The sequence below is a fragment of the Chionomys nivalis genome, chromosome 7 (assembly GCF_950005125.1).
Source record: "Chionomys nivalis chromosome 7, mChiNiv1.1, whole genome shotgun sequence".
Taxonomy (NCBI): Eukaryota; Metazoa; Chordata; class Mammalia; order Rodentia; family Cricetidae; genus Chionomys; species Chionomys nivalis.
In genome coordinates, this window is record NC_080092.1 from 84,520,000 (window position 1) to 84,536,832 (window position 16,833).

Sequence of the window (16,833 nt, forward strand, 5' to 3'; positions counted from 1 at the left end):
AGAAAAATGATATTTGGGAACAGCCTTACAGAATGGAGGTGAGCAGATTTCACTGAATAGGGTGATGCGCTGCCTGGGAGGTGAGAGGATGTGAGCAGGGGGCTTCCAGTGGTGAGAGGTGACCCCTGGTGGAATCGTAAGGGACAGAGCCCTCTCCTCCTGGGGCTTGCACAGGGCAGGATCACCAGGTGTGTGTGAGGTCACCAGGATGGCCATGTGGCTCCTGGGAGCTATTCCTCATTTTCCTCGGGGAATCATCTGGGTCTTGGTGACCCAGACATTCTTTGTTTAGACCAGTTTTGCATGGTCCCTAGCAGCCACCCTTCTGACACATCATCCTGTCCCTAGTGGAAGGAAGCACCTGCCATCTCTGAAAGTCACATGAAGAGGCCCTGGGGGCCCGGTTCTGGAGCTCCCCCCAGTGCCTGAATCAGAACTTGCCTCTTTGCTCCAGGAGTCTTGTCACATCTGAATGCACTAAACTGTCCAGACCGACCCTCTGACACAGCCTGAACCCGCCTCCCTGTCTACGTCAGCAGGGAAGGCGGTCTTGATCTAGGGTTGGAAATAGCAATGTCACAGTGAGATTGGTAGCACTTAACAGAGCAGTGGGGCGAGTCCTGCCCTTGGGTGACTCATGTCCTTTGTGTAGACAGTCAGTGCAACCAGCCAGCTTCCTTGCCTCTGCTCTTCCATGTTCCAGCGTAGAAAGGCAGAAAGGCTCACAGTAGTGAAAAATAGGAACTGAACAATATTCTCACAGGCTGACTGGCTCCAGATATCCCCAACTTCCCCTGTCAGTGAACAGACTCACATTGTAGATGGGGAGAAGGGGAGGGGGAGGACCTCCCTGCTAGGGGCTACAAGAACCTTCTCAATGTGGGGAGCAGAATTAGAAGCAATAATTTGGGACTAAACCCCACATACCACACCTCCATCATCCCAAATCTCCAAGACCAAAGAGCCTGAAGTGCTGGTACCCCTGTATTTCCCCTGCAAGAGAATCAAGCTGCACCCCTTCCTTACATCTCACACAGAAGTTGACTCAAAACGGGTCACAGAGCTGTAAGAGCTAATAAAGCTCTCAGCAGAAACGTAGGAGTAAATCTTGGTGACGTTAGTTTCAGCAGTGGCTTCTGAGATAAAGCAGCAGGAGCCCAGACAGAAGGAAAACTGGCTAAATTAGGCTTGAAATTGAAACATCTCTGCGCTCCAGAAGGCACCACTAAGAAGGAAAACAGAAGCTGGGCATAGGGGCTTGTGCCTGTAGTTCTAGTGCGTGAGACGCTGAGTCGGGGGGGGGTGGGGGCCGCCCAAAGCTAGCCTGGGCTATGTAATGACCTCAGGATCAACCTTGGCTCTAGACAGTATCTCAGAAAGAGGGGAAGGGAGAGGGATAAAAAAATAAAAGATAGCATAGAATAGAAGAAATTATTGGCTAATCAGATAGCCCAGTACAGTTCTGGTGTCCAGAATCTGCCCAGAACTCTTGTAATTTTTATTGTTTTCCTAAAACAGCTGTAACAAAATACCATAAATTAGATGACGTAAGACAGCAGCTGTGTGTTCCTCAGTAGTACTAGAAGCCAGGCCCAGAGCCAGATGTCTACGGGCTTGGTTCCCCCTGCAGATGCTGAGGAGGAACCTCTGCCCTGTCTTCCTTAGGTCTTAGTATTCTTGGTGTTCTGTGGCTTGTAGGTGCACCCCTCCACTCCCTCCTCCATGATCCCATGCTTCTCCCTCCTCTGTGTCATCTCCTTTCCTCTTTGGTTTTGAGCCAGGGTCTAGCTTGGAACTCACTGCAGATCAGGCTACCCTGAACTTGTAGAGATCTGCTTATCTTTGCTCCAGAGTCGTGGGAATGGTGTGTGCCACTATGTCTCCTCTTGTGAAAACATCCGTCGTGTTGGATGAAGTACATGTGCATCTGAACTAATTATGTTTGCAAGGACCCTGTCTAGAGACATCACATTCTAAGGGTTAAGATTTCAGCAGGTCTTCTGGGGCTGAGGCAGAGGTCAACTCTAACAACAAAGCCATAAACCCAATTCAAAATAAAAATCCAAAGAAAAGATAGAGATCATCAATATGGAAAGATGTTCTCTTGCCATTAGGCATTGAGGAAATGCAAATCAGAACTGCAGTGAGAACACATCACAGGTCAGCATGGCAGGAAGACATAGTGGCAGAGGTTGGAGAGTTTAGAAGGAAGCTGGAGGGCTGGCGAGTGCTCAGCAGGTAAGTAAAGGAGCCTCCCACTCCAGCCTGACAACCAAAGTGTGATCCCCAGAGCCCACATAAAGATGCAAGGAGAAAACGGGCTAAAGTTGTCCTCTGGCCTCCATGTGCCCCTCCCTCCCCCCCTTAATATCAGCCTCATGCAGTGCAGATGGGAATGTAAAATGGTTTAGCCAAAAGCAGCATGCTAGTCTCAGTTAAATATGGAGTTTAAGCATAATCTGTCCAAGACAGGGGGCTTGGGAGATAGACACGTCTGTTAGTGGGTAGAGGGTTTGTTTGTTTTGTGGGTGATGAAAATATTCCAAACTTAGATATACATATACATCTCTGTGAGTATACCAAAGACATGGAGTTGCACACCCACTTTTAAGTTGTGTTTTACCTAGGAAAGTGTGCATGAGCGCGCACTTGCTCACGGAGGCCAGAAAACGGTGACAGACTCACTGGAGCTGGAGTTACAGGGAGTTGGGGGCCGCCCAGCGTGGGCGCTGGGAACCAAACGTGGGTCCTTTGCAATAGTAACAAGTGTTCTTAACCCTTGAGCCATCTCTCCTGCCCCATATTTTTAAGTTTATTATATGTGAACTGTAAGAAAATATTTTTAAAACTCTTAAAAGACTGCCTCATTCCTTTTTTCTTACAGAAAAGCAAGAGCTGGATTTCTGAAGATGACTTCTGCCGACCTCCCCAGGAGCATGCTCCCAAGAGTGCTTCTGATGGCACCACATCTCCAGATGGGACTCCAGAGTCACGGCCTGCCCTCCACAGGTGTTTTTCTCAAGGACCAAGAAAGAGCTGTTCCCTGGGGGCCTTAGACAAAGCGTGTGTGCCTTCACCAGACTGCAGGAATGCCAAAGCAGCCCCAGCATCCGTGCTGGCACAAGATCATAAAAATTTCTGTGTGGTGCATCGGAGGCAGATGGGTAGGTGTCTCTATAGAGTTCTATGCCCAGGGACAGTGTCTTTCAAAAGACAGCTCTCAGTCCTCTTAGCCATTGCAGACAGGTAGTGCGTCCGTCCAGGGTGTGGAGGCAGAAAAGCACTTCCGGGAAGGTGCCGCACTCCCTCACACAGTCCTCTAAAGCAGCGGCAGAACTGCCCACGGGTGCTGCACTCAGAACACTCAGCAGCACCAGCCAGCCAGGCCACCTGTGCCTCAGAGAAAGAAGAACAAACAAAAGGCCTGATTACAAAATGTATTTTTTTTTTTTTTGAGGCAGGGTCTTGCTCTATAGTCCTGGCTTGCTTAGTGCTTAATGTTTAGCTGAGAATGGCCTCAAATTCACACCATCTCCGTGTGTTAGCCTCTGCAATGCTGGGATTTCAAGTGTGTTCCACTCCTGGTTTATGTCATATACTGAAATGGAACTATTGTCAGTGACGTTTAGGATAGCAAAGCCAACCCACCATTTCAGCTGCTCGGCAGGTAGAGGCAGGAGGATCTCAATTTCATAGGACACTGAGTGAGGTCAAGGCCAGCTTGGGTCTCTTAACATAACCTTATTTCAAAACAGTGAAATGATATACTGGGGATATAGCTGAGTGATCAAACACTGACCTAAGGTGTGAGCCCTGGGTTCAGTCTCCAGTACTGTGGAAAACGAAACCAAGACATTTAGGATGGCAGAGAGCCCACAGACTCCTTCCGTAACTCGGAGGAGAACCTGCCCTTGAAGGCCAGCTGGATCCTTCTAAAGGCCTTTTATCTGGATGCTTGAGGGAGCAGCCCTAGCAACTTTATCAGACCTGCGGTGTGGTTTAGCCCTCCATGTGCTGTTTATGGGATGGCTTGAGCCCTGAGAATTCCTACCAGCATTAAGTAACCCTCGCTCAATTTTCAGCAACCCTCAAAATGTTTAGGTTTGGTTTTTGTTTGTTTGTTTTTCTGAGACAGGGTCTCACTTTGTAGCCCTGGCTGTCCTGGGACTCACTATGTAGACCAGGCTGGCTTTAAACTCAGAAGATCCACCTGCCTCTGCCTCCCGAGTATTGGGGTTATAGGCCTGTGCCACCACACCCAGCTGGTTTTGTTTTTTTTGGTTTTGTTTTGAGACAAGGTCTCACATTATACACAGGTTGGCCTGAAACTCAGCTGCTCATCCTGAGTTAGCCTCAGATTTGTCACAGTTCTTCGGTAGCTTCTCGAGTGCCGAGATTAAGAGCGTGAGTCACCGTCCCTCCAGAGTCACTTGAGGTTGGTTCTGTCACTCATTTACTGATGGGAGGCCGTCAGCAGAGGACTTGGGCTTGTCTCTCATGGCTGACTGTAGTCTCTAACCACAGAGAGTCAGGGCTTAATGTGTCGGCTGTAAGGTTCCCTGACACGCTAGTCCAGATGGGGAGAGAGAATCATGTGTCTTTTAGACTCCTGCTCGGGAGTAGTTCCGTGGCATAGGGAACGAGGAGCAGCTTGCGGCGCACAGGTCCTCACTCACCTACCTAACCACATACTCATGCAGGAGGTATTTCTCTGCTGTGCCCAGCACTGCCCAGCACTGCCCTGGGTGCTGAGAACAGTGTCCTAGCTTCCTGAAGCTTCCTCCCCACCCTTCCCCCATCAGAATGCAGGAAAATTGACCAGTAATTGTTGTGTGGTAACATGGTGATGATGGGGAACTATCCGTAGTGACCAGAGGGAGAGGAGCCTTGCTAGAGTTTGACCAAGGCCATCCTCACAGATGAGGTGACGTTCAGGGTGAAGGGAGCATGGAGTGATCTGCATTTCAAGCCGGGAGAAGGTGGTTAGTAGCGCCCTTCTGGGAACATGCTTGACATGTCCAGGGAGCCATGGTGAGCAGAGTGGATGGCAGTGGTGGTGGTAGTGTGAGAGACGAGGCGTGTGGAGCCGAGGACCGAAGGGAGTGCTTGGCTTTTGTTCTGAGCATCTCATGACCCGGCTAATTTAAACATTTATTATTTTATTAGTATTTACTTATGTGTGCATGTGTTCACAGAAATCCCTGAAAGCACGTGAGAACAGCTAGGAGGAGGGTGTTCATGGAGCTGAGGCACAAGTACTGAGTCCCAAGTGCTCCAGGCTTAGGTGGTCAGGGGAGATGAAGGCTAGAAATGAGGGCTTTATGGAGGCTTTTTTGGATTGACCACAAGGTAGGCTTTGGTGGCCACGAAGGAGCAGCTGTAATAGCATGAGGAGATGAGACCCTAATGGGACCAGGTTCAAGAAGGAATGGGAGCGGGGAAGCTGGAGGCAGATGTGGGTGTTTCTCCGGTGTTTCGGGAAAGGAGACCGAGAAGCAGGGTGGCAGTTAGAGATGGGAACCGAGAGAAACGGTGTCTGAGCGTGGAAAGAATGACGACAGCGTGTGGTGACAGGAACGACAGCGTGTGGTGACAGGAACGACAGCGTGTGGTGACAGGAACGACAGCGTGTGTGGTGACAGGAACGACAGCGTGTGGTGACAGGAACGACAGCGTGTGTGGTGACAGGAACGACAGCGTGTGGTGACAGGAATGACAGCGTGTGGTGACAGGAACGACAGCGTGTGTGGTGACAGGAACGACAGCGTGTGTGGTGACAGGAACGACAGCGTGTGTGGTGACAGGAACGACAGCGTGTGGTGACAGGAACGACAGCGTGTGGTGACAGGAACGACAGCGTGTGGTGACAGGAACGACAGCGTGTGGTGACAGGAACGACAGCGTGTGTGGTGACAGGAACGACAGCGTGTGTGGTGACAGGAACGACAGCGTGTGTGGTGACTGACAGGAACGACAGTGTGTGTGGTGACAGGAACGACAGCGTGTGTGGTGACAGGAACGACAGCGTGTGGTGACAGGAACGACAGCGTGTGGTGACAGGAACGACAGCGTGTGTGGTGACAGGAACGACAGTGTGTGTGGTGACAGGAACGACAGCGTGTGTGGTGACAGGAACGACAGCGTGTGGTGACAGGAACGACAGCATGTGGTGACAGGAACGACAGCGTGTGGTGACAGGAACGACAGCGTGTGGTGACAGGAACGACAGCGTGTGTGGTGACAGGAACGACAGCGTGTGTGGTGACAGGGATGACGGCGTGTGTGGTGACAGGGATGACCCAGTAGAGAGAGGAGGAGAACTGCTGGAGAGATGGCCTTGAGTGGGTGGAGGCAGTGCAGTGAGGAGGCCCATGGCGGAGTCTTTTCAGTGAGATGTTGGAGGGGAGGTCACCAGCTGTCGGGACGGCAGGAGGAGGTGTGCAACACTCCTGGCTATCAGGATCTCATCTGAAAGTGCTTGGGGCCAGCTTCTAATGGCAGTCACTCTCCCGTGGAACAATATTGGGCATCGATTTTGGCTTTGAATTGAATTGTAAAGATCGCAAAAGGACAGATTCACACTCTAAAGTGCCTCTTTTCTTCCACTAGGCCTATCGAACCCGTTCCAGGGCCTCATGAAACTGGACACAGTAGCCCGGCGAGGGGCCATGGGCATCTGGAAGGAATTCTTTTGCGAGCTGTCTCCACTGGAGCTCCGCCTCTACATGAGTGATGAGGAGCGCACCTGCGTGGAATGCTGCTCCTTGCTACGATATGAGGCCGTGGGGCCAGCCCACAGCGATAGATGGTTTGAGTTGGTCTTCTCTGGCAAGAAGCTGGCACTGCGTGCTTCCTCCCAGGATGAGGCTGAGGACTGGCTTGACAGTGTGCGGGAAACCCTGCAGAAGGTACGTCCACAGCAGGAGGAGGAGTGGGTGAATATCCAGTACCCAGACCAGCCGGAGGATGCCCTAGAGGCTCCACCAGACAAGCTCCCCCCTCACTCAGCCCTGCTACCAGAGCCTGCAGGTGCCCAGGGCATGCAGTTGGACTAGACATCTGCCCAGGTTCCAGAGCCAGATGCTATCAAAGAGTCCCTTTTGTACCTGTATGCAGACCGGACCTGGATCCCCTATATTTTTTCCCTGTCCTTGGAGTCTCTGAAATGTTTTCGTGTGAGAAACAATGAGAAGATGCTAAGTGGTAGCCATGGAGTGGAGACCATCTGAGACATCTTGCCAGACACCAGCCTTGGGGGCCCAGCCTTCTTCAAAATCATCACAGCCAAGGCCGTCCTGAAACTACAGGCCCAGAACACTGAGGAGGCCTCCCTGTGGAGAGACCTGGTCCGAAAGGTGCTGGCATCTTACTTGGAGTCAGCAGAGGAGGCTGTGACACTCGGGGGCAGTCTGGATGAAAACTGCCAGGAGGTGCTGAAGTTTGCCACCAGGGAGAATGGCTTCCTGCTGCAGTACCTGGTGGCCATCCCCACTGAGAAGGGCCTTGACTCCCAGGGCTGCTTCTGCGCAGGTGCTGACCGACTCTCCCACCAACCCCAGCTGGATATGCTCTTCCTCCTGTGGGGTCCTCAGTTTGGGCTCCCCACCAGGGCCTTCATCCTTCCCATAAATGATACAGCAGATGGCGCCTACCCTGCGGCCTCTGTTCCTCCACAGTGCCCTCTGTCGACAGCCCCCTGCCGTGTCACTTGGCACCTCCTACTGTTGGGTGGACCGTGAGTGGCAGTCCTACTTCCTGAGCCCTTCTGTCCTTCCTGCTTTATACTTTTGCTACACTGAATATACTTTGTTACAGGGTATAAGAGCCTTCCGAAGCATGTATGCTTGCATACTCTGAGGAGTCGTGCTATTCAGTGCTGTCCAGTAGGGCTTCTGTAACGATGCAAGCGTCTGGGTCTGTGCTTCCCAACCGTAGTTACAGTACATATGAAAATAACTAAGAAATGAGTTTTACATTCATTTAAGTATAAAAGCGGCCTCTGACTTTGAGCCACTGTGTTGGGCAGTATATTGCTCCACAGTTTGAGGGCTCATCCTCCCCTCACGTCTGTGTAGCCCAGGCTGGCCTTGAAATTGTTATGTAACTGAAGGCGACCTTAAACTCTTGGTCCTCCTGCCTCCTAAGTGCTGGGATTGTAGGCCTGTGCTGTTGTGCCCGCCACTTCTTCCTGGTTTTGTTTGTTTGTTTGAGATGCAGTCTCACTACGCAGCCCCAGCCGCCTCAGCCTCCTAAGCAGTGGGATTACAGGCATTTGGTGTCACACCTAGTTGGCTTTCCCGTCCTTTTCACGGATGTGTATCAGTCTATGTGAAGGATTCTGCTGTGCCAGCATCATCGTGAGAGGGAGCTGATCTGAACCTGTGCAGGGCACAAGGCCAGAGGCTTCGTTTGGATTCTCTCATTTTTCCCATCAGTATATCCTTGGAGATTAGGGGCTACATTTTCTCTCATTTAGTATTGGTGAGGAAACTGGAGTCCAAAGCTAGTATCTTGTCTCTGGCTCTTAGTATATGCAAGAGGCAGAATTGGCCTTTGATGATTGTGTTGTGTGCACATGGGCGTGACGCCAGAGGGCCTCCCAGTGGATGTTCCGCTGTCTGCCTTCCGTGGGTACCTCCTCCCACCTATCTCCTGGACTTGCTGTCCAGGGAAGGTGTCAACTACCCTGTTACAGAAGAATAGAGTAGAGCTGTCCCGGTGGGGTGGAGCCCACAGGACCATAGAGGAAAGCCTGCTTCAAGTGCCTGGAAGGAAGTGGCCTGTAGCAAGCCCCGGAGGGTGGGTGAAGTGGCTGAGCAGAACTTCCTGCAGAAAACCTCTGCCTGCCCTAGCACTCACACTCCGCTCCTGTGGGGGGACTCCTGTCTGTGGGCGTGAGCACTGTGGCTGTCACCTGCCAGCCTCCCATCTGAGACCTGTGAACCCAGGGAGTTCAGACTTTCTACACTGCCGTACTGGCAGTGGCTGGGAGGATGCCAACCAATGATATTCGTGTTCGAGCTCATAGTTTACAGGGCACTTGTGTTGTTTACACTTTGTCGTGACCTCACAAAGTGCTGGCAGCAGCTAAGATCTACAGTGAAACAGAATCTTAGCAAAGTTAGGAGAAGGTCGGGAGGAGGCAGCTGATCAGGAAAGCAGCTCTTCGGTCCTGAGACCAAAGTCACCTTTTCCTCCCATGCCAGTGCGAGGTGGGGGGTGTTCAAGCATTTAAGTTGAATGCTAGTGTTTTGCACTGGGCACTCCTGACTCTCACTACCCTCTGGTATGGAGAGATTACTGCCCAAGTGACTAAATTATCACTGCTCACTGTCTTGAGATAATGTTACTGTAGGCTCAAGCAGACACCATGTTATGTCTAGGCCACGCTGTTCCTGCTAGCTTCTCCATTTTCTGTGACCGGACCTCTGTCCACAGATCCGGCACTGCTGGTCAAGGTTCTAGATTTGTTCTCTTGTGTCTAAGCACTAGGGAGAGGCAGGAGTACAGGTTGGCATCCGGAAGCAGGCAGCGGAGCCAGTGAACAGAGGTGCCTATGGAGAATGTTGGCTTTGTGACCAACCAAGCCCAAATTTGAGTGCCACCTATCCCTTAGTCTTGATGTGACCTGACAGATGTTTTCCTATGAGTTTGTTTTGAGACAGGTTCTTATTATGTGACCCTAAGCTGACTTCAAACTCAGAATCCTCCTCCCTGATCCTCTGAGGGCTCCCAGACCCAGCAATTACTGTTTAATAGTATGCTGTCATGATCAACAGTTTCTCCAGGTGCACCCAGTGCAGGCCTTTAATCCCAGCACTTAGAAGGCAGAAAGCAGGCAGGTCTCTCTGAGTTCAAGACCAGCCTATTCTACATACATCTCAAAAAAAAAAAAGTTTTGATTTTAAGTAACAGAAATACAAGTGACTTTTTTTTTAATTGCGTATTTATTAAGAGGTCAGAGGACTCAGTTCTATCTACCATGCAGGTTCCAGAGATCAGACTTTAGTATCGGGCTTGGTGGCAGGTACCTTTTCCCACTGAACCATCTGCCAGCCCGTGAGTGACTGTCTTCCCTTTCCCACTGGAGCAGATTCCATGTTACATGAAGCTGACTCTGGCCCCACTGCCCACCGTTCCTTCCCTAGGCTGCTCACGGCAGATCGGCTTCTCCTTTGTGCGACCCAAGCTCTGTGCCTTCTCTGGCCTGTATTACTGTGACTTCTGCCACCAAGACGATGCCTCAGTGATCCCAGCCAGAATCATACACAATTGGGACCTCACCAAGCGCCCGGTAAGTGTCTAGGCCAGGCTGTCGCTGCCCGCGCGGAGCTGCTCGTGACTGGGAAACATTATCCCCTAGGCTGCCTGTTGGTTTGGAGGACTTTGACTGTAGGGGAGCCAGAGTCACCAGTTCAGGCCCTGAAAGCCTGGTGTCTATCTGCAGTTCCCTGAAAAGGGCTTTATAGAACTTTGCCTTGGTCGCCAGTGTCCCTCAGGACAGTTCCCTGAAGCTAAGATAGCAACAGAGTTGTTGAAGGTTGCTCAGTGGGAAAGTTAGGCTAGAGTAGGTATGGCACACTGGTGGACGGGTGGATGGACATACAGATGGGCTAGCCAGCGGACTGCACCCCTGACATAGCTTTGCGTGTGCTGATGAGCTGGGAGGACAAAGCATTTTTCTAGGTCATACAGTGTCGTTATTGCTTAACACCTACAACTTAGAGAGGCCCAAAAAGACACATCAAAATTAGGTGTTACTGTCGACAATAGCCACATTCAGAGCCTTTAACAGTGTTCTCGGCTGTAAAATGGCCATGCTCGTTTTTAGAGTATTTGTTTTAGCGTGTATAAGAGTATATATAGAGTGTTTGTTTTATAGTGTATAAGAGTATATATAGAGTGTTTGTTTTATAGTGTATAAGAGTATATATAGAGTGTTTGTTTTAGAGTATATAAGAGTATAAGAGTATTTGTTTTAGAGTATATAAGAGTATATATAGAGTGTTTGTTTTAGAGTATATAAGAGTATATATAGAGTGTTTTAGAGTATATAAGAGTATATATAGAGTGTTTGTTTTAGAGTATATAAGAGTATAAGAGTATTTGTTTTAGAGTATATAAGAGTATATATAGAGTGTTTTAGAGTGTATAAGAGTATATATAGAGTGTTTGTTTTAGAGTATATAAGAGTATATATAGAGTGTTTGTTTTAGAGTATATAAGAGTATATAGAGTATTTGTTTTAGAGTATATAAGCATCTGGACTCCCTGCTTCACCACACTTTGTTTATTTAACATTTTGTCTTGGGTACCTTTTCATTACTGTATGTGTGCACACGGCATGTGCACACACCAGTCTTTTCTTCCTTCCACCGCGTGTGTCCTGGGGATTGAACTGGCTCATCAGACTTGACTGCAGACACCTTTACCTACTGAGCCCTCTTGATGGCCCTTGGGCACCTTTATCATCTATACTTCTGAAGGAAATTCGTTGCTTGCTTGTGATAGTCTCTTAGTACCTGTCAACTGTGCCTTTCTGTCCTCACAGCCTGTTACACTTTTGTCCCTAGGGCCACTTATCCAGGGTCTTTCTCCAGGGGAACAGACTTGGCTTTCTCCCTAGGGCATGGACATAAAACACAAGGAAGGAGCCATTTGCTTTTGTCAGAGCCTGTGGGCTGTAGCCTTGACTTTGGCTGTGCCCCACCATACAGGAATGGTGACTCTGAGTTAGTTTCACCCCTGTGGTGAGGGGAAACCCCAGCATTGGCTTTGTTTTGGCCTTCTGTTGTTGATCTTGTGTAGTTGGGAGCTGCGGGCCTGCTTTTCGTCCTGCCCGGCTCCTGCACGGCTAGCTTTATACCCGAAATAATTACACGGAAACTGTATTCTTTTAAACACTGCTTGGCCCATTTCTATTCATGTGTGTAGCACCCCAAGGAGCTCTTACCGGGAAGATTCTAGCCTACATCCATCCTGGGTCGGAGCTTCATGGCATCTGCTCTGGAGAGGAGAGCATGGCCTCTGCTCCAGAAAGCAGAGCTGTCGAGTCTGAGCTTACTTCCTCTTCCTCCCAGCATTCTATTCTGTTTACTCCACCTATCTAAATTCTGCCCTATCAGATGGGCCAAGGCAGTTTCTTTATTAGCCAATGACCTTCCTCCATCATTTCCCCTTTTTCTGTTTAAACAAAAAGGAAAGGCTCTAACATAGCAAAATTACATATAGCAAAACAGTTATCAAGTAAGAATTACAGTTACAATATTTACATCTATTTTATCTTTATCATAACTAAAGAAAACTATAACTATCTATCTATTCTTCAACTCTATCAAAGACTCCAGAAGGATATAATATTACCTAAGTAAACAAGAAATAAGCAACTTCTAAACTCTAGAAATGACAGAGACATCTCGCTGCCTTGACAGTCACCCAAAGTTTCTCTGTACCGTTGGGGCATCCATCTTCGGCCTAAAGGCCCATAGTTTCCAGCACACATTTCCATGAAGCAGGAAATTTCAAAGGCAGTTCAGTCACTATCTGCTGTGTCCTGCAGAATGTCTCGCAGACTCCTTCATGAATCAGGAACCCCGAAAGATCATCTCACCTTAGGCAAGTTCAGTAGTCCTCTCTCTGTGGGTTCTCTGTGTCCAGTTTATGCAACAGTCCAGGCAAGAGCAGTTTCTTGCCCAAATGGCTATCAAACTCCATAAGGTGCCTCTTCGATGCCCATCTTCTTCTTGAAGTAGATTGGTGCTGCCAGGAGCAGAGTGTCTCATTGTCATGAAAAACTCTAAGTTATTAAAACATTTAAAATACCATATTCTCTAGCCTTTGAAAGATATGATGAATGCCTATCTGAAATATATGCATGTACATCTAGAAAATCTAACTAACATGACTACAAACTTGACTATTATTGATAATTATCCATTAACAACCTATATACATTACATTTTTAAGTGAACTACACAATCACAATACCTTAATCAATATCAGAAATACATATACATATAATAAAATTGACCTTAAATTAATATCAGTAAACGAAGATTCATATCAATGCAAATTATTCACATCTATATCATAGCCCCCTTTAAATGTAAAAAAAATTTATAAACAATATTTGGGAATATGGACGTAGTTATTTCTCTCCAAACTACTTCCTGCTGAATGGGGACGCTGTTATTCGGGTCTTTTATGGGATAACCTGTCTGCTAGGTTCATCTCAGTTGGCAGTTGAGTGAAGCAATTTTTTAAGGGTGTTCACAGCAACCCTTCAGGAGGGCGTGGTCTATCATACCATATTGGATCAAAGAAGCAATCCACAGTGTCTCATCCTCTGTGAAAACAAAAGAAGAAACTCTTTTCCAAAGTATCATATCCTTAGATCCGAATTCTGAAGTCAAGGTATTTTGAAAATATCTATCTTGGATTAGTTCAGCAGCATTTATAAACAAATATCTTTTAGCATCTGTTGCTCCTTCCTCAGCATTAAAACAATTCAAAGAGAGCATAATAGCATATAGTATCAATATTCTCATTGTATTTTCCATCTTTGTGTGGCTTTATTTTAACCTCTATTTCGTTTACTTTTACTTTTATATTTTCTGTATATCTTTGTCCTGGAATAACTCTTTAGACCAGGCTGTCCTTGAACTCTCAGAGATCCTTCTGTCTCTGCCTCCTAGGCATTGGGATTAAAGGCGTGTGCTACCACACCTTGAAGTCACAGAGGTCAATCTCCCTCTGCCTCCCAAGTGTTGGGATTAAAGGTGTATACTACCACACCCAACTACTTTCTTTCTTCCTTTAATACTTTTAAGAACTTTAACATTTAGCCTGCATATATTTTTAAACACACTGTAAATCATTTAAAGTTTTATTTGACTTTGAATCTCTCTTTACTGTATATCTCTCTTTTTCTGACCACATGAGTCTTTAATTTACCAAGCAATATCAGTAGGACAAAAGCCGTGGCTTTGACGACTGGATCCAGCACATTCCTTAGCTTTCCAGCCTCATTGCTGAGGTACCGGCTGTAGCCATGTTTATCACCACAACTCTGTGGCGTTTCAAGGTCCTTGCCAGAAAACAAGCTGCAACAGACAACACTCAAGTCCTCTCTCTGTAGCTGGCCCTCCTGCCTCAAAGAATCAGAGTTTGCCCTGGCAGGACGGCCCAGAAAGCCGGCATTTTAAAATAGCACAACTTTTTTCCTGCTACGGCCGAAAACAAACAAGCATTCGGTCAACTTTTTATCAACACTATTTAAGTGTTTCTTGACAGAACCTCTTAAGAGCTGCAGAGTTTTGCAGCTAAAGCTGAGTCAGGAAGCCTCTCTTAGATGAGAGCGCTTGCTTGCCTCTAGCAAGCAGAACAGAACCAAGAAATTGCTGCTACCAAGAAAACATGTTTTACTCTATTCTTTCCCAAGCTTTCTCAGGCTTTCTGTGGATATAGTCGTCCACACGTTGGGGGCCATGTGTAGTTGGGAGCTGCGGGCCTGCTTTTCGTCCTGCCCGGCTCCTGCACGGCTAGCTTTATACCCGAAATAATTACACGGAAACTGTATTCTTTTAAACACTGCTTGGCCCATTTCTATTCATGTGTGTAGCACCCCAAGGAGCTCTTACCGGGAAGATTCTAGCCTACATCCATCCTGGGTCGGAGCTTCATGGCATCTGCTCTGGAGAGGAGAGCATGGCCTCTGCTCCAGAAAGCAGAGCTGTCGAGTCTGAGCTTACTTCCTCTTCCTCCCAGCATTCTATTCTGTTTACTCCACCTATCTAAATTCTGCCCTATCAGATGGGCCAAGGCAGTTTCTTTATTAGCCAATGACCTTCCTCCATCAATCTTGTCTCCACCCCTGCCCTCAGTATTAACTAGTCCACTACATAGAGGAGGGTACACCTCAAAATTCAGAGATGCGCACGAGCCCTTTGACACTAAAACACTTAGCACTGCTAGCCTGGTGCGTGTATGGAGCTCCCCATTTACTGCTGGAATCTGCCTCATTTTGTCCCGCACTGGGACATGGCAGTCCTGTTCTAGATGCTTCTGGGGCCAGGAAAGTTCTCCCTCAGCAATCACTGGACTGGGAAAGACAGGGAAATTCAAAGCAGAGAGTAGTTGGCCCAAGGGTTTGGGACTTCATTGTTTGCTGCCACTGCGCTGGCTGACCCACTTGTGCTGAGATCCAGCTGGCACCTGGCAGAATGTCACCCCAGGGCCGGCATTCTGCCTTGGCCTGTCTCTTCCGTGCCCCAGGATATAAACAGCCTCTGGGGAACATGAAGGCCCATGGGCAGGGCTGGGCAGTGTTTAGCACACATTGCTGGATGTTGTTTCAGCTGAGCCTGGGTTGTGGGAAAAGCTAGGCTCAGTCTAGAGGGCAGCACTTTGATCCCAGTCATCAGGGTTTGCTACTGGGCTTTGTGCAGACTGGGGGATGTTACCTCAGGGCTCTGGACGTGGGAAATGCAGTTATAGCTTTTAGGCTAAACTCAAAGTAATCTCATGAAGTGTGCTTTGATTTTCCTGTAGCAAACCTTAGCTCTTGGCCACAGAAAACTGAGTTTATGGCAGCCCCATGAGAAAGACAACGCCTGTTGGCCTCTGCCATCCACAGGCAAGTTGGATGAGCCACTTTCGCGTCTCTGAGGCTGTTTCACCATCTGTAACATAGGCACCTCCCCAGGGACGGTTCTGAAGATGCGAGAATATAGAGGAATCACTTATCTCCAAGTGGAGATGCTGGCAGCTGAGACCCTCTAACATTATCCTGAAGTACTGGCGAGAGCTGAGGGCACTTAGGAATGTCATGGAGCTCTGTCTGCTCTGTAGCTTCCTGTCGCTGGAGCTTGATGGCAGCGGAGTCACCTGGTTCCTGAGTTAGGGCCCAGAGGACAGCATGTTTCCTGTAGGCAGGAAAAGGGGGCTGGGAGGATAGGAAAGTGTGGAAAGAGTCTGTGAGGCCCATGGGGAGGGACCCCTCCCTTGCCTCAGCATGGTCAGAATCATAGACAACAACAAAACAAAGTTTGAGACTGCTTTCAGATGTTGACCAGACGGTTTTCTGAGCTGTGTGACCTTGGTCAAGTGACCTCAATTCTCTGGCCTTATTTCCTGCTCTGTAACTTGAAGAAAATACCATTCAGTGAGGACAGGCTGCAGGCAGGTTTGAACTAGGTAACACAGTATCCAGCCAGAAGCCTTAGCTGAGCAGGCAAGGTCTTCCTTGGATTTTCTCAGGTCTGCCGGCAGGCCCTGAAGTTCCTGGCACAGATCTGGGCCCAGCCCCTTATCAACCTGCAGCTGGTGACCGCCTCTCTGTATGAGCATGTGGAGCGCATGCACCTCATTGGCAGGAGCCGGGAACAGCTGAAGCTTCTGGGGGACTACCTGGGCCTGTGCAGAAGTGGTGCCCTGAAGGAGCTGAGCAAAAGGTGAGCGGTGAGCACTCTATGTGCGCATGCACCTGTGTGCACACACACCCACCAAAGCCTGGGCAGGGTGTGCACTTGGGAGATGCCAGAGCTGAGCTGGGAACTTCCCACTGGCAATGAAATCACTGTCCTCTGAGGGTGGTGTGCGGTTTTGCTGTATGTTCACTTGTTCCTTTGTTCAACAAACATTTATTGAGAGGAACCATTCCGAGTGCCTGTGCTGAGTAAAGCAGATCTGAGGCCTCCCTTCAGGAAGCCACTGATGTAGTAGGAAGCAGGCGAGCCAGCAGCACCTCCAATGGGGGCAGAGGGAGGGAGAGAGGAAGGATGCTCCAGATGTGCACAGGGGACAGGAGGATGCATCAGAAGAGCTTCCTGGAGG

The 16,833-nt window shown here is 48.8% G+C and overlaps 1 protein-coding gene across 1 annotated transcript in view; it reads left to right on the forward strand.

The window, feature by feature from the left end:
• The window catches only part of LOC130876803 (pleckstrin homology domain-containing family M member 1-like), a 52,393-nt gene that overhangs the window by 29,604 nt on the left and 5,956 nt on the right, over positions 1-16,833 (forward strand). Inside the window, 4 exon segments of the mRNA XM_057773422.1 lie at positions 2,885-3,164; positions 6,610-7,530; positions 10,149-10,294; positions 16,258-16,451. Coding sequence (XP_057629405.1) covers positions 2,885-3,164; positions 6,610-7,530; positions 10,149-10,294; positions 16,258-16,451 — 1,541 coding nt within the window.